We start from the raw sequence: 27,326 nt of genomic DNA, 5'->3' as shown, positions 1-27,326 counted from the left end.
TTTGGCTTTAATCTGGTTTGAAAATCAGAAGGAAAAATTATGAAAATTAATAATGAAAAATTTTTGATAATGATGAATTTATGATTGAAAAATATTTTTTCTTTCCATTATAGTTAATTTCTGTGAAAACAGTACCTATGGGAGTTTTACTTTTAACAGAATTCCTGTGGGAAGATATGGATCTTCCTTGCAAACATGTGACAAGAACACTCTAAATGGTATGTGCTTTCCCAAGCATCTCCTTTGTCTAGGCATATGAATTGCTATGCGGAATCATACCTATCATCTTTCCAACTAGTTTTAGATCCCTGAAAGAGGCATAAGGGAAGATTTCGTTGAAAGAATTGGCTCCCTTTCATGATGCCAGTGTGCAGAGTTTTAGGTGTTAACTCACATAATTCCGATTTTCCTAAAAACTAAAATATAGATCAGTAGTAAATTCCTTTTAATTTTTCTTCAATTGATTTATTCTTGATGCCCCCTCCACCTCCTGGAGTTTGACCAAGTTGAGATCTGTCCTCTCAGTTACATAACTTATCTCAACTTTAAAGATTAGCTAGACTGTGGATTTACACCATATCTACTTTGAGACTTCATCTTTCTATGTAGAAACGCAGTTGAGTCTGTCCAGTTAGTAGTCCTTCACCTGTTTGAACATTTTAGGTTTTCATCTTGGAACATTGTCTAGCTTCAGCATACCTTTCCTGAAGTGTGACAATGATTTTGCACAAAGACTTTTCAAGAATAAATGAGCAAATGATATTTTCTGTTTCTAATATGCTTTCTGATGATATCCAGGATTTTGATGACATATGTGATTTTAATGCCAGATTAGGTAATATCTTCTAAAAGCAGACCTTTAAATTCATGGACTCCTTTCCTGACAGCTTAGAGCCCATTATGCCATGTGATTTCCCTAGATGTTTTAACAGCTCTTAGTTTGCATTGATTTTCATCTCACCAGTCCTCCTCCCTCTCACACCTTCCTGTGAGTCATCATTCACTTCCTGCAGAACCAGATATCTCAGTAACTAACTCTAGCCTGTTTATGCAAGTGTTTGATTGAACTTCTGCCAATAATGAACCTGAGAAAATTTTCACATTTTATTTAGATATTTATTTCTATGTGTGTCAAGTACTCTTTGAAGCACTATATAAATTACATGTACTGCTCCTTCTGATGCCTTTCTTTGCTTTATTCTAAGAGATTATTGAGACCAGCATTCCATTTGCTGACTCTAAATTGCCTCTGCCCACATATATCACACTTTCTCAAGTATTCATTATTCTGTTCTTTACATAGTTCCTTCTAGCTTCTTGATAAGAGCTCAGAGGTAAAAGAAGAGCTTCAACTATATTGTTACTTACTTCCAATGATATGTCAATAGATACATTCTGTCTTAATTTTTATGTTTTTTATGTCTTAAATATTTCATTATAATTTACAAAAGAGGTGTGGCTACAAAAATAACTGTGCTATTGAATTGGGAAGAGTAAAAATATCAGTTATATACCCATCAAGGGATATCACAATTGCTTGAAATATATTACATTTTTGGAACAAGAGAATCACCACCTTTCACTTGACTATGTATTTTTCTTTTTTTAGTAATTAGTATGAAAATGTTTGTTACACTTATCTTTGAATTTCAGATTGAGCCCATAAAATAATTTAAAGATATAGATTTCTAGGAAGGGAGGTTCAAGAGGGAGGGGACATATGTATACCTATGGCTGATTCATGCTGATGTATGGCAGAAACCGACAAAATATTGTAAAGCAATTATCCTTCAATTAAAAATAAATAAATTTTAAAAAACGATATAGATGTCAACTATTGGTAAATTTGCTTTTAGTATTATATTAGTAATTACTTCTAATTAATTTGGCTTTATATTGCAAATAACCAAAATACTTTTAATGATTTTGAGTGGATAGGTTTATACTTGTAAGTAATATAGAGGAAAAGATGCATTTGAACTACGGCCACATAAAAAATAACATCCTACACAAATGTTTAAAATTTTCATTATGCCATAGAGTAGAAGTGGAGTGATCATATAAGAGTGAATTTAACCTTCTGCTTTAAGTGTTGTAGGAGCAGCCTCTAGTTTTTGTGTTTCTAGTTGTTGCCCCTTAAGCAGCTACCCAAAGCTGTCCTGAGAAGAGTTCACCTACTGATCAACTGTCCCACTAATGACAACTGGTCGTGATTTTATCTATTTATAGCCTCTTAAATACTAGCCAGTGGAGGACATTGAGATGCCGAGGCTCAGGTGATAATCCTAGGAAATAAACCTGATGATTTATTGAGAGCCAGTAACATACTCTGTAGATGCTGCAAAAACTGTAGAACTCTTTGCCTTTCATGTGTTACCCAGATTTGGGTAAAGAAGGAAAGATCACTATAGGATTCAGTATCTATACAGTCCATGGAATTCTCCAGGCCAGAATACTGTAGTGGGTAGCCTATCCCTTCTCCAGCGGATCTTCCCAACCCAGGAATCGAACCGGAGTCTCCTGCATTGCAGGCGGATTCATTACCAACTGAGCTATCAGGGAAGCCCATATAATTCAATCTCTAGGAGGAATTTTTCACATTGTTTCTGGTCTCTCAGACTACTATTCTCTGTCAGATCCAATTCAATGCCCTTATGTCCCTTGTTTTTGGAAGGCAAACCTTCCTTGCAGACTTCAAAGGAAGAAAATAGTTGACCTTTTGAATTCCAGATTTAAAAATCTAGACAAGTGGTATCTGCCTGAAATATTCATGCAGTGACTGTCTGATTCACTTTTCCCTTGCTGTGTATCAAACTATCCCAAACTTACTGGCTGACAACAATAAAGATACAAGCTCCTCATAGTCCTGTGGGTTGACTGTGGCAGCCGGATTGTGCTGAAAGGTTTAAGATGATCTTACTCACATGAGGCTTTGGTGCTGCCTCTTGGCTGGAGGTCTTCAGGTCTCTTCCACATGGCCTTTCACCCTCCAGTAAATTAGACCTGCTTCCTTATATGATGGTCTCAGGACAGCGTTCCAGGAGGGTGAAGACCTAAAGTTCATGTCTTCCTGATGATCTAGGTTTTGGAAATCAAACAATGTTATTTCTACCACATTTTGTTGGTCAAAACAAGATTCAGGAAATGGAGGAACAGACTTCATTTCTTGATGGGAGGAGCAGTAAAATCATATTGTGAAGGGGTTATGTGTACTGGAGCAGGTGGTTGCTTCCATTTTTCCAAGTACTCTTTATTTCTTCTTTTCTTTAAAACTGAAGTATAGTTGATTAACAATATTGTGTTAGTTTCAGATATATAGCAAAGTGATTCAGATATATATATGTGGGGAGAGGGGCTTCTGTGGTGGCTCAGATGGTAAAGAATCCGTCTGCAATGAAGGAGAACTGGGTTCAGTCCCTGGGTTGGGAAGATCTCCCGGAGGAGGGCATGGCAACCCACTCCAGTATTCTTGCCTGGAGAATCCCCATGGGCAAGAGGAGCCTTGCATGCTGCAGTCCATGGGGGTCGCAAAGAGTCAAACACAACTGAGCGACTAAGAATATGTGTGTGTGTATTCTTTTTTGTTTGTTTCTTTTCCATTGTAGGTTATTACAAGACATTGAATATAGTTTCAGTGCTAAACAATAAACTTGTGTTTTTTTAAATCTATTTTACATATGGGAGTATATACTTGTTAATCCCATAATCATAATTTATCCCTCCCTGCTGCTTCTTTTTATTAAAGCGGGCAATCCATTGGCAATTCGGCAGTGCAGTCTTAATGAAAATGGAGAGATAAAATTACAAAATGTGACGATAGGAAATTGTAATCAAAATCTGGAAACCCTGGAAAAGCAGGTAGGCTATATGTTCCATAAGATGGGCAATGGGAAAAAAGTTCAGACTGTACATACTCTTTGTTCTTCAGATACTTGATGCCAAACCAATGCTTTCAAAACTCTCAGACTGGAAATAGCAAAGACTAGTAACTAAAACCATCCTTATATTTTAAAGTTGATATTCATTTGTGAAAACAGACAGTTGGACATGTTGGTTTGGCAAAGGTCAGCAAATGATAATTTATAACATATTTTATTTTTTAGAACTATTTCAGTATTTTAAATAGCTGCATTTTACATTTGATATATATTATAAAGAAAATGAAAATATGTCTTTTCTCACTTTAGTTTTGGTATTGTACATTTTTAAATAAAATTTTATTTTTTAGCACCAAAAGCATTTTGTATTGGGGTATAGCCAATTAACAATGTCTTGGTAGTTTCAGGTCAACTGTGAAGGGACTCAGCCATACATATACATGTATCCATTCTCCCCCAAACCCCGTTACCATCCAGGCTGGCACATAACATTGAGCAGAGTTCCATGTGCTATACAATAGGTCCTTGTTGATAATCCATTTTAAAAAGCAGTGTGTACATGACATTCCCCAAGTCCTTAACTATTTTTTAAATGGCCTCATATGTTTGACCACTGAAGTTTTGACTGAAAATAGATACCTAACATTTGATACCAAAAGGAAGGTATTTTATGGTCTCTTGGATCAGAATAAAGAGAAACAAACTATGATCAAAATCCCTTTGAAACAGGAAGTGCAGAACCTGATGCTGGTCTCAGGGCTGTATCCATGAGCAGGTGAAGTGGGAAATACAATTAACTATTCTTTAATGCAAATTAGATCATTTTGACTAAGGATATACTCAAATGCAAATGCAAGGAATTGTTAATACCTGGGGTCGAGCAAGGGGAGGAAGAAGAAATTTATTTTCATGTGTTCCTCTTGGCACTAGGCATGTTATCTCATGTCTTATCTCATTTAGTCCTTACATAACCTATGGCTCAAATGGTAAAGAACCTGCCTGCGATGTAGGAGACTAGGGTTCGATCCCTGGGTTGGGAAGTTCCTCTGGAGAAGGGAATGGCAATCCACACCAGTATTCTTGCCTGGAGAATTCCATGGGCAGAGAAGCCTGGTGGGCTACAGTCCATGGGGTTGCAAAGAGTCGGACATGACTGAGCGACTAACACACATACAACCTCTGTGAGTTATATTTTCATTCTCATATTATAGATTATTCTAGCTAATCACACTTACATGTTATTGAGTACTAACTGCATGCTAAATACTGTGCTGAACATTTTGTATGTGTTATTTTAATTTTAGAAGCAACTATATAGATCAGCATTGATGTGCTCATTATACAGATGAAGAAACTGTCTCTGAGAGTGTCCTATTTTGCTCAGTGAACCACAGCCAAAAAGTGATGGAGCCGGTCTTTAAAGTCCACACTGTACCACACTGGCTCCCTAATCTCAGCTGGGCAAGGGAGTGGGTGAGGATGAGGGTAGAGTGTGGAGATGGCTGCCAACCACACAGGTTGTGTGGCTCAGACAGTAAGGAATCTGCCTGCAATGCAGAAGACCCAGGTTTGATCCCTGGGTTGGGAAGATCCCTTGGAGAATGGAATGGCAACTCACTCCAGTAGTCTTGCCTGGAGAATCCCATGGACAGAGGAGCCTGGTGGGCTACAGTCCCTGGGGTCACACAGAGTCAGACAGGACTGAGGGACTAACACTTGCACTTTCACACAAACTGGGGGGAAGGCTTCATGTGCTGGAGTCTGATAAGCCAGTTTTTGATGGTCATTTCTGTCATTTGTAAGCTGCATGAACTTTGGGTGGGCTCCATAACCTCTCCAAGCCTTTAAACAGGAATGAGGGTGCTCAACTCGCAATATTGTTTTGCATATTAAATGTGATAACACCTATAAAACATCTAGTTAAATACCTAACACATAGCAGAGACCTGGCCATTGAATAAGAACCTTATTTCTACTGACTGGACATTGTTTCTGACTCTTCCATTAGAGTAGTCTGTGACCTTGGTTTGATTTTTGCAACGATGCTGCCATCTAGTGAAAACTAAGCCACACAGACACACGTATTAACACTGGCTCCAGTAAAGATAATACGGATTAATATGTTTAGCCTCACAACCTAGAGCCTGGAGGTTCGCTGGTACCTGGAGAGGTTTCCTAACTTCCCTGACTCTATGTGCTGCAAAGCCAGCTTAAAAAATTTCCAGCCCATTGAAGGCTATAATTTTGTAAAATACTAATGAATTACTAGGAAAAGTAAAACAAAAAAGGCTTATAGGATAAAAATCCATTTTACAAATTATTAGATTCAACAGCGTAGAATTGTTATGTTTCTGACCACTTTCAGTTTCTGTTTTTATCTCCCTATGGACCCTGTAGCAATCCGTGAACCACCATTGGTCCATGGGTTATGCCTTGAGGAGCCTGATCTGGCATAGTTAATTAATCCTGGCAAGTATTAATAGTAAGGGCTGGGAAATAGTAAGGGCTGGCCTAAATGTACTGTGTCCTTTATGCAAGGGAAAAAGCAAATGAAAAATGAAAAATGGAGTGGATGGGATGTTCATGAGGTTGGAAGTCAATTCAGTTCCAGCTTATTCAACTGTGTTGCTTGCAAAGTGTTCAGATATAAAGTTAGGGCTTTTTTTTTCTTTTAACAGATTGTCAATATCTCAACACAGTCTCAAAATATTTCTAACGAAGCCCAGATTTTAACATCAAATGCCAGTAAATTAACTCCTGAGAACATCATGTCTGCTACTAGAGTGGTCGGACAGATTTTTAACACATCCAGAAATGCTTCATCTGAGGTAAAACTCATATGGTTTTTAAAAAAGGGAGGGGAACAAAGAAAGACATCTCAAACTCTACTCCTTACTACAAGGTATGGACTTGGGCAGGGTTTAAGTTGCTCAAAACCATTTTGCAGGGCACTCTTTCTGAGAGATGTTCAAAGGAATATCGATAAAAAAGGGCTTCTTGTCCAAATATTCTCTTTTGGGATAGTCACAAATGCTTATCATGTTAAATCTTCTGGAAAGTCCTGGAATGAACAAGTCTATTTCACTTTATTAATATGTTTGTCAATCGTATTTGACCTCTCACCTCTATTCAATTCCAAATAACTAGAGTTCCGAGAAACTCACTTTGGATCATGCTGTTTTAAACTGTGATCCCTTGCTGTTGAGCATATTCGAATTTTAGTCTTGGTTTTCCAAAAAATTGAGCCTAGTTTACATTTCTGATATCATAACCTGTTAAACTCTGGTACCTGAAAATGAGAACTGCAGGCAGCATTCACCAGTTGGCACAGTTTAGGTACTAGCCTACAGGGTTTATAAACCACCAATATGGAAAGACCCAGTATCTGCTAGTTGGATATCAGCATGGCCTGAAAACATCAGTTTTATTCTATTCTTTTTAAATAGTTTATTTTAAAAAAATGTTTTTTGTTATCCTAGGTCCTTTGGAAAGAAAGTAGGATTCAAATTGCAAGTTAATAAATATGGAATTGAAAGAAATAGAATGGCCACCAAACGTAGAATTTATGACAGGATTAGCCAGCCCATAAAGACAGAATGGTGTCAGTATCCATAAAGAAGGCAGTTAAAATGTAATCAGGTGTGGAGACATTGTGTCTGACATACTTCTGAGTTTTTAATTTTAAGAAAGCCGGAAATAATTTTACTAAGCCTAATAGTTACTAACAGTTAGAGTAAGTATAATTAAGGTCTTATATTAAGTATTATGGACTGTAATGTTTTAAAGAGCCCTGTACTCTTATTTTGTTTCTGCTTCTGTATCCAAGCACCTGCTTTTGTGCTCTTGGGGGTGAGGGTGGAGGTTGCTATGAGGTCAGGTTCAGAGACCTAAGCCTCCTAATTATCTCAGTTTATATTTTCACTGTGCCTTGCCTTTATTCTCTCTGCCTTCTTAGGTAGATTAAAAACCAAAATTTTAGTTTTGAAAAATATCTCTAGATTATCATACCAGTGGTGCCACCTGATACTGTAATAATTCATGGTAACTATAATGATGATGATGGTGTGCAATGTGTCTTCTGTGATAATCAATGCCTTCTTCCTGGCAGGCGAAAAAAGTTGCTGTGACAACAGTGAGTCAACTTCTAGATGCTAGTGAAGATGTTTTTCAAAGAGCTGCTACTGCTGCTGATAATGATGATACCTTTGCAACGTAAGCACAATTCCAGTTTGGAAGGAAAACTTAATGCAGTGCTGCTTACTTTCCTAGGTTACAGCATTAACAGAGGTGTCTTTATTTCTCTCGTGGATACACTAAATTAAATTGCTAATTTTCTGGAGTGCAGACTAAAGCTGTAGCTTTCTAACTCCTCATTGCAGGGGTGGCCGTGGCCTGGGATGTAGAGTAACTGGGATGATTCAGATTAGGACTTGTTTTCCCAGCCTTAATTTGGCATGGCTCAGGAACCACTGTGTGCATAATTCTTCCAGCTCCTTTCTCAGTGCACAGAACTGCAAATAACAGCATAGCTTTGCAGGACACATTTCTAGCTCCCCTGCACCCCCAACCCCACCCTAGTTTAGCTCTCCCCAAGATCCTAGTGTAGTTTGATTAAGCTTTCTTTAGCTTTCCCAAGGCTACACTGAAAAAAAAGAGGATCCAACTCTGCCTGCTTTCTCTCTTTTGGATTCCTATGTCACAGATTACTTCTGGTTGTGCATTTATACTAAAACTTGTGTACTTTATTCATAGAGGTCTCTCACTAGGATTCAATGTGTTTTTATCTTCTATACAGTTTTCTTAACTCTAAAAATTTAATTAAATATGCATGCTCATTATAGAAAAAGAAACTATGTAGAGAAGTGAAAATTTAAATATCAGCTCACCTTAACCTGTTGGTATATATTTGTCAAGATTTTTTCCTCTGTGTGTGTATATCCTACTACATACTGTTTTTTTCTTTTAAGATTTTTTGATGTGGACTGTTTTTCAAAGTCTTTTGTTGAATTTGTTACAGTATTGTTTCTGTTTTATGTTTTGGTTTTTGGCCACATGGCATGTGGGATCTTAGCTTCCCGACCAGGAATTGAACCCACATTCCTGAATTGGAAAGTGAAATCATGACCACTGGACCACCAGGGAGGTCCCTACTACATATTTTTCAAATTTAGAACTTGTTTTTGTCACTTTATAATACCTTATAAACATCTTCTTAATATAAATACCTATGCATATACATCATATTTTAGATTACTGCATAATATGAACTGTTATTTAAGCAGTTCTCTGCTGCTGAGCATTTAGATAGCTTCAGGTCTTTTGATATTTTAAGCAATCAACATTCTTGTACACAATCTTTGTTTGCATGACCTATTATTTCCTATAAGTAGTTCTCAGTTCTCTAATAATTATGACCAGTACCTCTTTAGTGTTGAGTCTCCAAAGTGGAAAAAGTACAAAAGCAGGAAACAGAACATTCACAAGATTATACTTCTGAGAGATGGTGGTAGAGGTGTAAACAATTGAACTGGTATATTTCATGACTTCAGATTTCACTAGGAGTCTCGATCCTTCTCACTGGCAGTGTAGATGCTCCCATTTTTTTTGAAGTTGGAGAAGGTTGCAGCCATGAGATCCAGAGTCTATGTTCAGTGAACTCCCTTCAGAGCTGGAGGCTCTGTGTTTGCAGTCTTGCTGGAGGCAAAGGGGAAGAGTGGATGGTTTTGGTGAGAAGGCTGAGGAAAGAGCCATTGTGGGATTTGGCTGAGAAAGTCACAGGTCATGAGACAGATGAAAACACTGTCCCAACAATAAATAGTTAAGATTTTTATTGTCTTCTGGCATGGAAGGAAAAAAAAAGGCTGTGTGATTTATGTGTAAATTCCAAATGGCATCAAAGAAGGTATGTAAAGGAATAAATGAAACATTTAAATATAGGACGTGTTGAAATATGAATTGATATAACCACACTCAGACCCTCCTTCCTCCCATTCTGAATTTCTAGTCTACTTATTTTTCTGATGATGGGCTATCAGTTTACCCTCTCCCAGGTGATCTTTTGCATAAACTGCTGTGGACTCAGGTCTTTATTCATGTAGATAAGACTTTCGTCTTCAGCTTCCAGACCAAAGATCAGGTCCCCAACCCTTTAGCTCTCCTCAGGAGAAAAATCTTGGTGACCTGCCAGCAGAGGTACTCTCTCTCCTCTCTCCCTTGGAAGGAGATTGTTCCTCGAGGCAACTCTTCCACTGACCTGAGACCAGAGTGCAAATTCTCCTGATAGACACCAGCTTTTGTGGTGCATCTCACTCTGACTTTTCCTTTCTTTCATTCCCAGGGGAGGGAAATATCTTCTCTTATTTTCAACAGGAAGAATTAAGCCTCTCATTTTAAATTTGTGTTTATCCTTACAATGATATGCTGTCTTTCCCCAATATACATGGGAGGTTGGTTCCAGGACCACCCTCTCTCTTACCTTGCCTGCTCCCCACAGATACCAGAATTCCCAGATGCCCAAATCCCTTATATAAAATGGTGTAGTTGGCTCTTTGTATCAGCGGGAGGCTCCACATTGGCAGATTCAACCAACCACGGATGCGAAACTTGAGATAAGGAGGGCCAGCCATAATGACTTCTCTGGGCCCTGTTAAAGCCAGGCTTTTCTGATATAATTGCTGCACTAATGGAAGATTCCTGAGTGAAAGGGGATCTGATTGCTTCTTCTCGTCATTGGTACCAGGTTGATGGCCAGTCTCCTGACCGGCACCCACCTATCATCCGATCATAATGACAAGAGGAGGAAAGAATAATATGTGAGGAATAAACGCCTTACACGTGGCCATGGCTAGAGCAACCCTTGAAAATGGCAAACACTCCCACTCATCTAGCACATTTTCCCTGTTAGCCTTCAATGCCTGAAGAAGCTTCCCTTAGTATCCCCAGTGTTTCACAGGTACTGAGCTTTTAGTGGATGCTCAACAGATACTGTTGGTTGAATGAATTATGTTCCTAGCAGATTGGAGCTTTGTTAGGTGTTCCTCCTGTTGAAAGCAGCTCTGAGGTTTCATTGTTATTCATTAAGTGGGAAATACATAGTGTGAATTGCTGAAAATTACAGAAAATAGTATTATGAAAGGAAAACTTTTGAAATAGTGACTTTACTTGACTGTTTCCTTATGAATGGTTACTACATTCTCTTTACGAAATTTCTTTAATTATTTAAAATTTTCTTTTTTTAATGTCACTTGGGGAAGGGCAAAGATATATTAATGGCAGGAATAAAGTTTTAGAATGAAGAATAATTACATTTTAATGAAATTCTTTCATTTCTGGGAAAATTAGATTGAACAGTTGTCTTAGACATAGACATTTTGTTTTGTCAGGAACAGAAAGAATGCAAATATTTTTATGGGAAACAGGAAAAAGAAACAATCTTATGACTTATCTTTGAAAGTCAAAGTCACTCAGTCATGTCTAGCTCTTTGTGACCCCATGGACTGTAGCCCACCAGGCTCCCCTGTCCATGGGATTCTCCAGGCAAGAAAACTGGAGCAGGTTGCCATTTCCTATTTTAGGGGATCTTTCAGACACAGGGGTTGAACCCGGGCTCCCACATTGCAGGCAGATTCTTGACCGTCTAAGCCAATTTATCTTTGGAGAACACCGAACTTACAGATTCCCCCCACTCCCTCCCACTGTCCATCCAATCTGTCTTTGAACTTATCCAGAGTAGAAACAAGCATTGTGAAAAGCTTCAGTGCTTAGTTAATAGCTGAGGCAATGAGCTCAGTGTTCTGCTCTTCCACAATTCCCTGTGAACTGTCACCTCAGGACTCAACACTTCAACGTTTTGAAATCCGAGGGCTTTGGGTGAGAGGAGAGAGTTAAATAAGTGGATATTGAGTCGCAACCCTGGAGAAACAAGAATCACGTAACTGGTCAATAAGAGGGCGTGGCAGTGCCGTCCTTTTATGAGAAGACCAACATAACAAAGACTTTCTATTGGGAAATCTGTCCTTCTTGAATTCTAGCTTTCTGGCATCTATGTCCAAGGTACCCTACAGTGGGGAGAGTTTACCAGAAAAATTTTGGCTATTCTTAATGGTACATTTGTAGTTTCATTGCATCGTGGTCAGGAACCATGTCCTGTATAACTTTATTTTTTAATTTATTTTTAATTGAAGGATAGTTGCTTTACAATATTGTGCTGGTTTCTGCCATACATCAACATGAATCAGTTAAAAAAAGAAGAAGAAAGTACATGTAACAAAGTAAGACTCTGATTTAAAAAAAAAATCAATATTTTTACAGGATTGTGCCAATATTGTGATTGCTTGAGTTCTGTGGGCATTCCTTTCTACTGGAATGTGGGACACACACAACTGATTTTATAACAAATCTCAATAATAGTGTGTTGTTACATTTTATTCTATGCAGGCTTATTGAGCAAATGGAGACTTATTCCCTGTCTTTGGGCAACCAGTCAGTGGTAGAACCTAATATAGCAATACAGTCAGTTAATTTCTCTTCAGGAGGCAATGAGGGGTCTACAGGTGTTCTCTTCACTGTACTGAAAGGTAAGTTGTTTGTTTTATGTTCTTGTAATAGCAGAGAATATTCTGCTACCAATAATGCTCTATTCATGAAAGTGTAGACTTTTATAAAATTCTGCTTTTTTTCCTTCTCATAGGAACTAGCAATTCTCTGATTTCTGGTTCCGCATTTGTAAATGTAGACGTAGACAAACTGAATCTCAACGAACAGGCTGAACTTCAGATCTTGCTCAACACCTCGAAAAGTAGGTCTCAAATTACGTTGCTTGAAAAATGCACTCAAATTCATGGAATTAATTTAAAATCCATTGAGCAAGAAATTATGTTTACTTAATACTGAATAATTTGCGTGTGAGTATGTTTGAGCTCTGACAAATTCTGGTAATCTCAAGTCTATTATTCTAGGCCACAGAGATGATTTTTTCCCCCCTCTCTTTCTTTTCAAAAACACTTGGAGGGTGACAGAATTGAAATGCTCTGGCTTATGAACACAATCTGTTTTCCACCAAAAATGTAGCCAAATGGCTCAGTTTTATACTTAAAAATACACTTAAAAAGTACTCAGTCATAAACTTTGCCCATGTTTACTAGTGGACTGGTACTCACAGGCTTAAATTCATCCTATTGACTTGTCCTTGGGATTCTTTATGTAATTGACACAGTCATCATATAGCAGTACTAATTTTAGGTTATCTCCTAGTATGGTGCCCATCATGAGCTCCTTATCGTCTTGCATATAACCTTTTAGAAATTCTCGTGTCTAACTTGCCATGCCTGTACTATTCAAAGTCTAAAATTGACAATTTGACTACAATAAAGCAGACTGAATGCACACATTTACTTTTATTTTCTCCCCAAATGAAAAATCCAGTGCCAAAAAGTGCATATTTTAGAAAGACTAAATTCATAATTCTCATTGGTGATATATTTCTAATTGGCTAACCAATTCTTTATTGGTTATATAAATTGCAAATATCTTCTCTCCAGTCTGTAGCTATCTTTTACTTGGCTTTTCATGACATTTGTAATACTCAAATTTTACTTTATAATGCAGTCCAAGGTATCAATCTTTTTTTCTATAACTGGTATTTAAATTCATTACTCTACTAAAGTCACAATTATAGTCTTCTACATTGTCTTCTGAAAATTTTTAGTGTTTATGTTTACATTTAGGTCTTTAATGAACCTAGAATTTGTGTTTATGTTTGTTGAAAGGTAGATCTAATTTTTGATTTCATATAAACTATCATTATAGTCAAATGAGTTGAAGTAACACTGTCTAGAGTCAAAGACTCAGATTGGACTGAAAGGAACATGTTTTTATATTAAGTTTTTTAAAAAGACTTCAAGATTGAAGTATATAAGCAAAAATTATTGGAAATACAGGGTCACATCAACAACCTTGTGTTATAGGGAGAAATATAAAGTTACTGCAGAAACTGAAGATCAAGTAGACAAAAAATAGTTAATAAACTTGACCTTTATATACATTTGTGTGTGTATGTAGTTTTATAGACAGAAAATAGATAATAAAATTTTTTTTCAAATATCTATGGAGTGCTTCAAAAACTATTAGTCCAAATAGAAAAACTTACACATTTTACCTATGGCTGATTCATGTTGATGTATGGCAGAAACCAACACAATATTGTAAAGCAATTATCCTTCAATTAAAAATAAATTAATTAAAAATAAAGCTATACAGGACATAGTTCCTGACCACAAAGCAATGAAACTAGAAATGTACCATTAAGAATAGCCAAAATTTTATCCAATTAGAAATTTAAAAATACCATTGTTAGGAAGGAAATTAAAGGGCAGATTACAGATTACTTGAAAATTAATAGCAATGAGAACTTCATAGATGAAACCCTGTGGAATGTGGGCAAAGATGTAATTAAAGGAAAGTGTATCTCCTTTAATAAATCTATTAGATAATAAGAGAAATTGTTGAAAAAAAAATCATTCACCTAAAGAGGCATAAAAAGTAGAATAAATTGCTAGGAAATCTAAAAAAAAGGAATTAATAAAATGGCATAAATTAATAAAAATGGGACATAATTAACAAATGTTAGATGGGTCAACAAAATAAAATATTGATTCCATGAAAGACTAATGAAATATATGCAAGCTTCTGATAAATTTGATTAAGAAAAGAGAGAGAAAATATAAATAAACATTAAGGAGGATTATATCTAGAAATATGGAGATTCTTTTAAAATTATAAGATAATAGTAAGTGTAATTTATTCTAGTGAATCTAATTATCTAAATGAAAAGATGATTTTCTAATAAACAACCAGAATACTGTAGGAATGAGGAGAGGGGTGAGTAGAAAATTTCATTTTTTAAATGTATATACTTATATGGATTTGGATTTTACATCAAGCATGTCATTCTTTTATAAAAATAAGATTAAAAAACAGCTATACTACATTTTTAGGGTTAACTTTGTCACTTAGTGTGACAAAGAAGGAACAATTTGGCAGGCTCAATGTGATGTGAAAGCTCTTCAGAAGCCAATGTCTTTATTTACCAGAAGAGGACAGAGCAAAGTGGGGGCTGTGGAGGATGTGTTGGGGGCTGTCAGGGCCTTGCCTACCTATCTCTCAAAGCACAAGACTGATTATGCTGGTCCAACCACCACTATTTTAGTTTTCTTTGTACTTATAATGTATATAATATATATGTGTGTATGTATATACGCACAGAGACACATACACACACACACACAAATACATGCAAGCTTTTCACTTGTAAAAGATAGCAGAGTTTAGGGAATTTATTCAGCTAAAATGTATATTCACTGTTGTTGCTTCCGTTGTTTTAAATATGGCCAAGAGTTCTATGAAGTGTCAGGAGGCATTTCAAAGGTGGTTCTGTTTGACCATTGCCATGGCCAGCAGCCTCACTGCAGAACCCCCTGTTGCAGCCATGCTCTTGTAGGGTCTCTGAGAAACAGCTGACCACTTTTTCCAGTGTCCTGAAGGAATGTGTCCCTGTCATCTTCCAGCCTTGGGAAAAAGCCTGTGATTGTCTTGAAGTAGCGGAGACCAGTAGTTCAAGAGCTGATGGAAAGTATTTACTCCATTGAAAGAATCCCTGATATGCACAACTTGAGCTGCTGGCTCTGTGATTTAATAAACTTGCTAAAAACTGCTCAGTCCTTCTGAATAGGATCCAGACCTCCCAGAGCAGTGCTTTAGGCTCTGCTGTCCTGATGATCACTCTCTGCTGTTTCTTATTCAATGACTGTCAGTGGGGGAAGCAACATGGTCTTGAGCTACCTGTACATTGTGTTTACTGTCTCACTGCATAGAAAGCAAGAATGTTTACTTTATACATGGGATCCTTTTAGTGTTTTTTTTTTAGGTGGATTAGGCAGAAATTATGGTTTCCATTTAGAACATAAGGAATCTTAGGAAAAAAATTAATGTGGGTGGAATGGCTAATCATATGTTGTATGTGTTAATTAGATGCTGCAGTCAAATAAAGGCAGCCAGCAGACCATTATTTTCTGTATTTCACTCGAGTGTTAAGCAATCATGCAGTTCAGTGATGGCATGGGACTTTCTTACTTACCCTAGGGTTCCCTTATTGATTTTAGTGTCTTTTTCTCCCCTCACAGCTAATGTCAAGGCATGTGGCTTTGTAGTGTATCAAAACAACAAGCTTTTCCAATCAAAAACTTTTATAACTAAATCAGACTTTAGTCAAAAAATCGTCTCAAGCAAAACAAATGAAAACGTGGAAGATCAGAGTGCTTCTGTTGAAATGGTCTTCAGTCCAAGGGTGAGTTTTCCCATTAACAGAAATAATTCCACCCACTCTTGATTACAAAAGCAGGGACAGTTTGGGCAAAAGAAATCCACAGAACATCTCTTTGAAAGTTTGTATGACAGGACTGACTTTAACTTCTCCCCCATCCATATTTTTATCACACTAGCTAAGTGCAAAATTAACTACTTTGAATTTTATATCCTCTTTCTTCTCCTTAATCTGTAATAAAGATGCTATGCTTTGTATCAGTACATATCATACATAATCATACGATTGATTTCTCATATGGGTAGCTGAGATGGTAAAGAATCTGCTTGCAGTGCAGGAGACCTGAGTTCAATCCCTGGCTTGGGAAGATCTCCTGGAGAAGGGAATAGCAACCCACTCCAGTGTTCTTGCCTGGGAAATCCCACAGACAGAGGAGTCTAGTGGGCTATATAGTCGATTGGGTCTCAAAGAGTCAGACATGACTGAGTGGCTAAAACTTTCACTTCAAGCTTATCTTAGCCTGTTTGATTTTTTCCATACAATTAAGCACTTTGAAAAGATCAGTTGCCATTGTCTTATTAATTCACAGTACAACCAAACAGAATTCCAGCTTCATTCCTATGCCTGCGTCTATTGGAATTTTTCCATGAAGGATTGGGACACACATGGCTGTCACAAAGAGGGGGTCACTGATGGATTTCTACGCTGCCACTGCAACCATACTACTAACTTTGCCGTATTGATGGTAAGGGTTTACATGGTAATCTCTTTCTGGACAAGAGTTTTACTTATACACAATTGTGATATGTGCTGATTGGAGATAATTTGGGGATTAGTTTACATAGACATTCAACTCGACTTAGATTAAATAGGAAAACAAGGAATGAAGTTAGAGAATGAAAAAAAGAAGTACTGGTAAAGGCAATTAGAATAGAGCTTTTTGCAAAATAGTCTCAAGATAGATGAATTCAGTACTGTGTATTTAATAATGAGAAGGGAGCCCATGTGCAAAAGAGGAGCTGACAGACTCCATTCAACTAACTTGCATGTCTGAAGCATGAAGTTGCTCCAGCCAGAGGTAAGGCTGTATAGCTGAGTGGTAAAGATGGTTCAGTATGTATATAGCTGTGGGTGGGCAGTTTGAATAAGTTACCCAGAGCTTTTTCCATTATATTCATCTAAGTTACTAAGTGTATATGCCAGAAGGTATAAGAAGAAGAGCTTTCTAATTCAACTTGTCCCATAGTTTCTGTATGTGTTCTTTTCACTCTGGTGCTACCCTGTATGAGTAACTGGGAACAGCTCTGGTATGCAGGTGTTTATACACCTCTTGAGAGTTCTTGAACTGACCTTTTTAGGAAGAGGAGCTTCGTTATTGCATTTCTAGAAACCTATTATTCTGGCAAAAGGAAAAATATTTATTTTTTATTCTAGATGGAATGTTTTTATACTACAGTGGAATGGGGAGGGATGTAGAATGTCTTCCCCTTATTAAGAGGCTCTTAACACTATAAATCTTCCAAAGAAGTGGATGTTTTAATTTTCTGGTAGCTAAGAAATACCCATATTTGGGAATCCAACGGGGATCAGAACATACTGGTATAGCATAGAATATCAAATTATAGAGTCTTGCTTTTAAAATATGTTTGAAGTAATTATCATTTTCTTATTTTAATTACCAAATATTTAAAATTGATTTTGATTATTTTATAACTTGCATTATAGAGAGATCTGCTTTCTCAATCAGAAAATAGTAAAGATAAAATTTTAACGTTTTTGATATCTTAAGATCATTAGTATTACTGAATAGCTGTGTAAAACTCATATTGCTTTACATATTAAATGATACAAGTTATACTTTCATAGTTTTTTTCCTCCTGTTTTGAGGTCAGACTTTCAACTGTTCTTACTAATATCTGAATCTGCCTCAATGCCCACATATTAATATTTATCATTACTTTTGAGTTGCAAAATGTTTAAAAAGGTGATTAGAATTGTATTAATAGGTAAAGTTTAAGAGCAGATAGACTTTGAGTGAATAGATGATTTCTAAGATCTAAAGATCTATATATTCTATGATTCTTTGTCATCTACTTAGTATACTACACATAGGAAGTAATGTGACATTTTTGTCTTATAATTTTTTTATTTTTTAACATAATTTTGTTTATATTTATTTATTTTTAGCTATGCTGGGTCTTTGTTGCTGCATGGGCTTTTCTCTACACAGGCTTTTCATTGTGGTGGCTTCTCTTGTTGAAGAGCACAGGCTCTAGGGTGCGAGGGTTTCAGTAGTCGTGGTACTTTGGCTTCATAGTTGGTGGATAACCCAAGTTGCTCCATGGCATGTGGGATCTTCCCAGATCAGGGATCGAACCTGTGTCCCTTGCATTGGTAAGCAGATTCTTTACCACTGAGCCACCAGGAAAGCCCTTATGATTTTTTTAAAATGAAGTTTATTTTTTTTATTTTTTTCCTACTAAAGCTATACATACTCAATGCATATAGAGTGAAAGTCTACTTACTAAGCAGAAATACACTGATATGGAAAAATGTTTATGATATTTAAACATTAAAATAGCAATTTGAAAATAATCTGATTATGTTAACAAACCCCTGTATATTTGTGCAAGAGATGTAGATAATATTTGTAAACAAGTTAAAAAAGGTCACCTCTGGGGAATTCCCTGGTGGTCCAGTTGTTAGGGTGTGCTTTTCCACTGCAGAGGGCATGGGTTTGATCCCTGGTTGGGGAACTAAGACACCACAAGCCACCTGGCAGAGCCAAAAATAAAAATAAGATCACCTCTGGAAAAGAGATGGCAGGGTATGATGTGGGGTAATAGCACTAAAGAGGAACTTGGGTGTTTTAAAATTATATCTCTGTATTTAACTTTCATGTTTTATAAATAAGCATATACAGCTTTTCTAATAATAACAATTTGAAAAATTAAAAAGTATAGGCAGGCAAAAATAATTCTGTACATATGTCTCTATTCACCCAGTGACCACCATTATTACCTCTCCACATTTCTAAGAGTACATACTTATATGGAACATACTTTTCTGAGACTATATACTAAAATACTGGGGTAGATATAGATATATTTCGCAACGGTTAGGTCCCCCTTTCCAAAAGCAAAAATGAACAGGATCTTGTGACTATCTTTTCATATCCAGAAAAATATTTCTGCAACTTTATTTTTAGTATATGAGCTTAGATATGCAGGTTTCCCCTTGGATTACAGTTGTGCATACAAATAATGTAACAGGTAAATAAAACAACTCTAGCCAATTTAGATAACACAAACAACTTTGATTTTAGACATTAAAGAATAGTATTTATGTCTTCCCCCACTGAATTAGATAACTGTTCTCAAGCCACTATTTCATGAATACTGCTTAGAGATGAAGGGGTTGATTTATTTCCTTTTAAAATACACCTTTATATAAAAAGACATATCTGGATATTTTGACCAATATATTTGACTGTTTTAACCAATGTAACTCTTTGTGATGTTGACTTTTGTAAATATTTCAGAGTAGCTATTTTAAAATAATGAGTCTTAACTTATTTTCCAGAGTTTCAAAAAGGAATATAAATATCCTGAATCACTAGATGTATTTTCCACATTTGGATGTGCACTGTCCATTGCTGGTCTGGCTCTCACAATTATATTTCAGATCGGCACCAGGTAAGAAGGGAAGCAGGCTCATCTCATGAGAGAAATTGTTACCCTCATATTATTTCCTCTCAGCATATTTCCGTTAGAATACAGCCTCTTGGAACTAGAAAGGAAATGAGATTTAGCTCATCATGCTCATTTTATAGGATACTCAGCCCTGGAGAGGCTAAGAAATACTCATAAGTAAATATATAACTACAAGATATGTTATGTGACTTGAAGTAAAATTATATACCATGTTTATCATGTAAAATTAATGTGGTCCTATAGCTCATTAATGGGCTTTCCTGGTGGCTCAGTGGTATAGAATCCACCTGCCAAGCAGGAGACATAGATTTGATCCCTGGGTAAGGAAGATCCCCTGGAGAAGGAAATGGCAACCATGCAACTATTCTTGCCTGGGAAATTTCATGGACAGAGGAGTCTGGTGGGCTCCAGTCGATGGGGTCACAAAAGAGTCAGATACGACTAAATAACAACACTAGCTCATTAATGCCATAGTTCCTTAGTATTGAATAGAAGCATAACTACCAATTTGCATTTGCAAAAGAAACATTGCTAATTAGCAAGTTTTTGAGGATAAAAGTAAATTTTAAACTATATTAAGTGTTCAAATGGTGAAATGTTTTAAAAGATTTTTAAATACATAGTTTTTTTTTAAAAAAACTAATTTTAAAAATAAGCATAAACACATATTTCTTTCTACCTTGACCTCCTCACTCAAGATCCAATTTTGCACAGCACTTGTTATTTTTTGTCACATGCTACATTGGTAACAATTTGTAAATGTAAGCATGTTCATTTATTAGCTTATTGGTCTACTGTTTTCCCATTAAACATGAAAATTGATGTGGATGTGACCTCCTTTGCTTTTGTTGTGGCTGTTTTCTCTTGTCTTGTTTTTATAAGTCCATCCAGGGCTGAGCACAGTACCTGGCCCATGGGTATCTGTGGAATAAATGGGTCGATTGTGCATTCCCACCTGGTTTCTTCTCAAACTCAAGATGTCTCACAATGCTTCTTTTTTTCAGAATTATTTCTCCCTGATAAATTCCTTCACAACTGTTTTCTCAGATGTGTAGATTCAGGGGGTTTTTTGTTCTAAAGGTATTGCTACTTAAACATTTTTTTTCCCTGAAGTTTGATTAAAAAAAAATTAATAAAAGTCTACAGAAAAGTTGAAAGAGAATACTGAACACCCATATACCCTTCACTTGGATTCACCAGTTATTAATATTTTGTTTTCTCTCTTGTTCTGTTTTTTCCTGAAATTTTGAAAGTAAGTTGTGAATATCATGACCATCATCTCTAAATTCTTCAAGCATGTATGTACAAGGGCACTCCTACATAATATTATTATCCTCAGAAAATTTAACTCAAGAATTTAACATTAATATAATGTTATCATGTTAATATCCATATTCACATTTCTCCAGTTGTTCCAGTAATGTCCATTTTAGCTGTTTCCCATCCCCCTCAATTGTGTCTCTTTAGTCACCTTTGTCCTACAGTGTGAGGCTCTAAGCAACATGTGAGGAGGTAAATATAAAACTATGAACAAGACAGATCATCTCCCTTGGAATTTACATTTTGGGGAGAAGACAGACATTAAACACATATATACAGAAATAAATATATAATTATAAATTGTGGTAAGTGCCTTGAAGGAAAATTACATGCCATATAATTACAAGTCTGTCACATAAAGTGAAAGCTCTTCTGTCTATGCTTTCATCTGAAAAGACACTACAACATTTATTTGATCCCATCTGAATAAGTTGTGGTAGCTGCATAATTAATTTGTTTGCCTAAAATCTCACTCCTTCTAATTGTCATCAATGTTGCAAAATCATAAAGCATATATTAATATAATTGGCAAACAGATTTGTTCATCAGATTCTGAGACATTAGAAATAGAGAAGTACTTGAAGGTGTTAGAACTTTAAGCACATTAATAGGGGAAATAGTTATTTCAAGAGGCCTTGTAGTCTGAAAAACACAGAAAGGTCTGGATGGTAGTGAGTGGAAATTTTATAACTTTTTTTAATACAGGACTGTAGGCTCCCCTGGTGGCTCAGACGGTAAAGAATCTGCCTGCAGTGCCAGAGACCTGGGTTTGATTCCTGGGTGGGGAAGATTCCCTGGAGAAGGGAATGGCAACCCACACCAGTATTCTTGCCTGGAGAATTCCATGGACAGAGGAGCCTAGCTGGCTACAGTCTCTGGGGTCACAAAGAGTCGGATACAACAGAGCGACTAACACTTTCACTTTCGTACCATAATATACAAAGAACTATGATATGTCATGAGTTTTGAAGAGTACTTGGTTTTACACCCTCAAATTATATCTTCAGATGAAAGAATAGTCCTCAGGCATGTTTTACATTGTGTTTAGTTGCTCAGTTGTATCTGACTCTCTGCAGCCCCATGGACTGCAGCCCGCCAGGCTCCTCTGTCCATGGGGATACACCAGGCAAGAATACTGGAGTGGGTTGCCATGCCCTCCTCCAGGAGATCTTCCCAACCCAGGGATCGAACACAGGTCTTCTGCACTGCAGATTCTTTACTGTCTGAGCCACCAGGGAAGCCCTCTTTTACATTAGACGCTCTGTTTTACATTAGAAGACCTTGTTGTGGACCATAGAAATACAAACATATTGTGGACTAAGCACCACTTTATCTGATGGATAATTTGGTTCTGGCTGCCAGGCCATCTGCTGCATTCCTTTAGTTGTATCAGGTCACTTGGAGGGGGATACACAGGGCCTGAAAATTCTTGGAAATAGAGTTCACAAAAGGGCATTTCTGGAGAACAGCTATCACCTTTGATTAGAACACAGTTTCAAGAAAGGAGGTATCAACCTGTTTTCTTGAACTCACTTCTTTGTGGGAATCAGATGAGGAGAGAATGTTTCTCTGATGTAGTTGGGAAGGTCTGTCTACCAGCTGGTCCAACTGGGCTATGAGCTAGGTTTACATGTGTAATAATATCCTTTTGTTACCTCACGATTTCACTAGGGTTTCTTTTTTGTAGCTGTTTTGTTTATTTAATTATATTTTTTATTTTCAGGAAAGTCAGAAAAACCTCAGTAACCTGGGTGTTGGTTAGTCTGTGTGCATCAATGTTGATCTTCAACCTCTTCTTCGTGTTTGGAATTGAAAACTCCAATAAGAACATAAAGACAAGTAATAGTGACACCAATAATACTGGCTTGAGTAATAATGAAATGCTCAGACAAGACACTGTTGTCATCTCGAATCCCAAGTGCACTGCAATTGCTATCTTACTGCACTATTTTGGGTTAGCGACCTTTGTCTGGATGGGGCTCAGTGCTGCCCAGCTCTGTTTCCTTCTAATTAGGACCATGAAACCTCTGCCTCAGCATTTCATCCTTTTTAACTCTTTAATTGGATGGGGTAAGTGTTTGCTTCTCTACTTTCTCAGAAATTTAATTTTTGTGAAATCATTTAATTTAAATAAACACCTATTGAAGACCTAGTAGTACAAGGTCTTCAGATAGGAGAGATGGAAAATCCAGCAATCACTAACAGTGCCTTCTGTCTAGTGAAGGAGTGTCTTCTGTGAAGAAGGCAGATATGATCAAGGCAGCTATCCTAAACACATCACGAGCTAACTTCAAAATGTTCATTTCTTTTAACATCTCTGTTAATTAGACTTGAGATTTAGACCACATGTAATCAACCTCCTGGCTACTTTAAAAAAAATACTTCAAGACAGTCAGTTCAGTTCAGTCGCTCAGTCGTGTCCAGCTCTTTGCGATCCCATGAACCACAGCATGCCAGGCCTCCCTGTCCATCACCAACTCCCAGAGTCCACCCAAATCCATGTCCATTGAGTTTGTGATGCCATCCAGCCATCTCATCCTCTGCCATCCCCTTCTCCTCCTGCCCTCAATCTTTCTCAGCATCAGGGTCTTTTCAAATGAGTCAGCTCTTTGCATCAGGTGGCCGAAGTACTGGAGTTTCATTTTCAAAATCAGTCCTTCCAATGAACACCCAGGACTGATCTCCTTTAGGATGGACTGGTTGGATCTCCTTGCAGTCCAAGGAACTCTCAAGAGTCTTCTCCAACACCACAGTTCAAAAGCATCAATTCTTTGGTGCTCAGCTTTCTTTATAGTCCAACTCTCACATCCATACATGACCACTGGAAAAACCATAGTCTTGACTAGACAGACCTTTGTTGACAAAGTAATGTCTTTGCTTTTTAATATTCTGTCTAGGTTGGTCATAACTTTCCTTCCAAGGAGTAAGCATCTTTTAATTTCATGGCTGCAAGCACCATCCGCAATGGTTTTGGAGCCCAGAAAAATCAAGTCAGCCACTGTTTCCACTGTTTCCCAATCCATTTGCCATGAAGTGATGGGGCCAGATGCCATGATCTTAGTTTTCTGAATGTTGAGCTTTAAGCCAACTTTTTCACTCTCCTCTTTCAGTTTCATCAAGAGGCTCTTTAGTTCTTCTTCACTTTCTGCCATAAGGGTGGTGTCATCTGCATACCTGAAGTTATTGATATTTCTCCCAGCAATCTTGATTCCAGCTTGTGTTTCTTCCAGCTCAGCATTTCTCATGATGTACTCTGCATATAAGTAAAATAAGCAAGGACTCTTTTAAGAAAAATCATTTGAAAAATTTAATGGGTTCCTGCAAAGGAGAGTTGTTTTAGTGTTATCTAAATTTAAATTTATTCAAATGAAAGAGGATTTGAGCCATTTAAGAGTGGACATTGTGTTAACAGTTACAAAAAGATTGGAAGTGGTATAGGATTGGTACACATAGCCAACAATGAAAGGGAAAATAAAACACTGAAAAACTATGTCCACTGTTGACCTGCATCTGTAGATCACTTAGTACATTGTCTATAGTAGAAATAACAATATATCCTGAAAAAGGTCAGATGTATAATTCATTCATAGTCTTTATAATTAATCCCAGGCTTGGGTAAATTATTTATTCTGCGATTCTCTTTATCACATAGGAGTCCCAGCTATAGTGGTAGCTGTGACAGTGGGAATTATTTGTTCTCAGAATGGAAATAATTCACAGTGGGAGTTAGACTACCGGCAAGAAGAAATGTAAGTTTTTATTTTTTAAATGCCCGTTTTTTTTTTTTTAGTGTAACTAAGAGTGTAATTATTCAATGACATTGAGTCCAAAGGTCCTTGTAATATGCATCTCACTCTATAACTGTCATATTATAACTGTGTATTTCAAATTCTCAAAGAGCACATTATATTTTAAATGTGATGACAAGAAAATTTCCTATGATAAATCCATTTACAAAGCAAGTAATTACCTTCCTTCTAAATTTATAAATGTGAACTTTTTAATATTAAATTTGTCTTCTTTCATTACCTCTGAAAATCACAGGAAACAAGAAGTGTGATCCTTAGTAACCCCTTATCTTAGTTTCTTATCTAGAAAATGGGAGTAACAATAATAGTAGTACCTGCTCTGGGGTTACTGTGAGGGATCAAGCAAGTGTGAAAACATTTTATAACTTGAGCACTCTCCATGCTTTTGAACCAATTCTGTGTTGATACGATTATAATGAATAGTTCATGATGATTTATCACACATAAATTCTCTCTGTGACTCCAGCATGAATAATTAACTGTCAATAATGGGAGTACCTGCGTGTACACATTGCTATATTTAAAACAGATAACCAACAGGGACCTATTATATTGCACATGCAACTCTGCTCAATGTTATGTGCCAGGCTGGATGGGAGGGGAGTTTGGGGGAGAATGGATCCATGTATATGTATGGCTGAGTCCCTTTGCTATTCACCTGAAACTACCACAACATTGTTAATCGACTGTACTCCAACACAACATAAAAAGTTTAAAGTTTGGGGAAAAAAAGCAATGGGAGTACCTGAATGCATGGTATTTGCTTGAGGAGACGGTATTTGTATGAGGAGATTGAGAAGAAAGCTGGGCTGAACTCTATGTGTATTTCTGCTGCCAAATGCTAACTGCTTTTTAATTTATTTTCCCTTCTTATTTTATAAATGCAACCATTCTTATCCTTGGATTCTGCTTTAATTCTCAGACCAACTCAGATCAGAACAGAACTCTCGGAAATGTGCAAGTATACACAAAGGAAGGCTGTGGTGTCAGGGCGCTCACCTATTTGTAGGGCTGACCATGACCAAGTGTAAAATAGGGAGCTAACTGCCTGGCTTGACTTTAGCAGCCACATGCTCCAGGCACTATTTTTTTCTGTTTAATTGAGATTAAATATCTTTTGATGGGTTTTAAAATTTTAATTCCACAACTGAAGATCAAGAGTAAGATGCACATATCTCATGGGAAAGGTAATTCACCTCAAATTGCATTATTATTAATTTCCTACCCTAACTGAGCCACAGGGTTAGACCCATGCCTATAGAAGTCTTTGGTAGAAAGAGGCCTGCTGTCTTAAATTTATTCACACTGAGCAGTAAAGAACTGAGAGCAGATTCTTTCCTGAGTACAGTGTTAGATGTTAGGCAAGACACTGGCAACTGAAAATAAGAGTTGGGAAGAAAGGAAACGATGTGTAACATGAATATTAGCTTCATCTTGGACCCTTATTCTCCCCTTTCCATGCTGTACACACGCATCAAGGTTCACATTTCTTCAGGATATATTTAGAAAGAGGAAGGACTTTTTTGGGTTTTCTTGAGTTATGCTCCCAGAAATTGCTTCTCAATATACCATACTCCCTGTCCCCCAACCATGGCTCCCAGTTCTACCAGTCATGTCTGAAACCCCTACCCCAGTTCCCTTGATGTACTGCTACTTCTGCCAGGACCCAACTAAGGGGTGACTGCAGGACAGGCCATACTCCTGTTTAATGCTCTATCCCCCAGATCTCTGTCCCACCATATAGGCTGTTTCAGACTTTCCTGAAAGATTATAGTAACCACTGGGAAATTATAATGCTTGAGGGAAAATTTTCTGGGAGCTATGCTCTATCTGCTACAGCTATCTTTCTTCATGTTTCATGACAAAATCACCAAGGAGTTAAATGCTTCACCTGAGGTTCACCTATAATGCTCTTCAGACCTCAGGTTCATAGCTGTTCATCAGATTCAACTTTGAGCTTGTGACTCTCAAATCTTAATTCTAGAAATCCCATTCCTACAAGGATTAGTCTCCATGTAGAATCCATCTGTCTTCTCAGCAGTCTCAAAATCTGAGTTATTAGATTCAGAATAACTAAAGAGAGGCTCATGAGAACAAATCTGTAATGACTATCTCTCCAAGAAACACAGAAGATGGGTGAGGGAAGGAGGTGCCTCTTCCTCACGCATACCTCTTCACGGCCACGGACATCCAAGCCTGTTCCCCGTCCAGGTCTCCCAATCTGTGTGAGGTAGCTGAGGACCTTATAGATATTTGTATTCATACATGCACATGACAAAAATACAAA

General features: G+C 37.1%; 1 protein-coding gene across 3 annotated transcripts in view; it reads left to right on the top strand.

Moving 5' to 3' along the window:
• Positions 1-27,326, top strand: part of ADGRG7 (adhesion G protein-coupled receptor G7) — a 72,880-nt gene that overhangs the window by 30,714 nt on the left and 14,840 nt on the right. For all 3 annotated transcript variants that reach the window (XM_081572444.1, XM_081572445.1, XM_081572446.1), the window contains exons 3-13: positions 114-218; positions 3,746-3,858; positions 6,557-6,706; positions 7,987-8,090; positions 12,315-12,454; positions 12,568-12,675; positions 16,058-16,221; positions 16,787-16,942; positions 19,780-19,892; positions 22,954-23,300; positions 24,883-24,979. In XM_081572444.1, coding sequence (XP_081428570.1) covers positions 114-218; positions 3,746-3,858; positions 6,557-6,706; positions 7,987-8,090; positions 12,315-12,454; positions 12,568-12,675; positions 16,058-16,221; positions 16,787-16,942; positions 19,780-19,892; positions 22,954-23,300; positions 24,883-24,979 — 1,597 coding nt within the window. The remainder of the gene's footprint in view (positions 1-113; positions 219-3,745; positions 3,859-6,556; positions 6,707-7,986; positions 8,091-12,314; positions 12,455-12,567; positions 12,676-16,057; positions 16,222-16,786; positions 16,943-19,779; positions 19,893-22,953; positions 23,301-24,882; positions 24,980-27,326) is intronic.

This window comes from Giraffa tippelskirchi, chromosome 2, assembly GCF_054371585.1.
Source record: "Giraffa tippelskirchi isolate mGirTip1 chromosome 2, T2T-mGirTip1v1.2.pri, whole genome shotgun sequence".
Classification (NCBI taxonomy): domain Eukaryota; kingdom Metazoa; phylum Chordata; class Mammalia; order Artiodactyla; family Giraffidae; genus Giraffa; species Giraffa tippelskirchi.
Note: the sequence above shows the minus strand (reverse complement) of the source record. Positions and strands in the feature narration are given on the sequence as shown.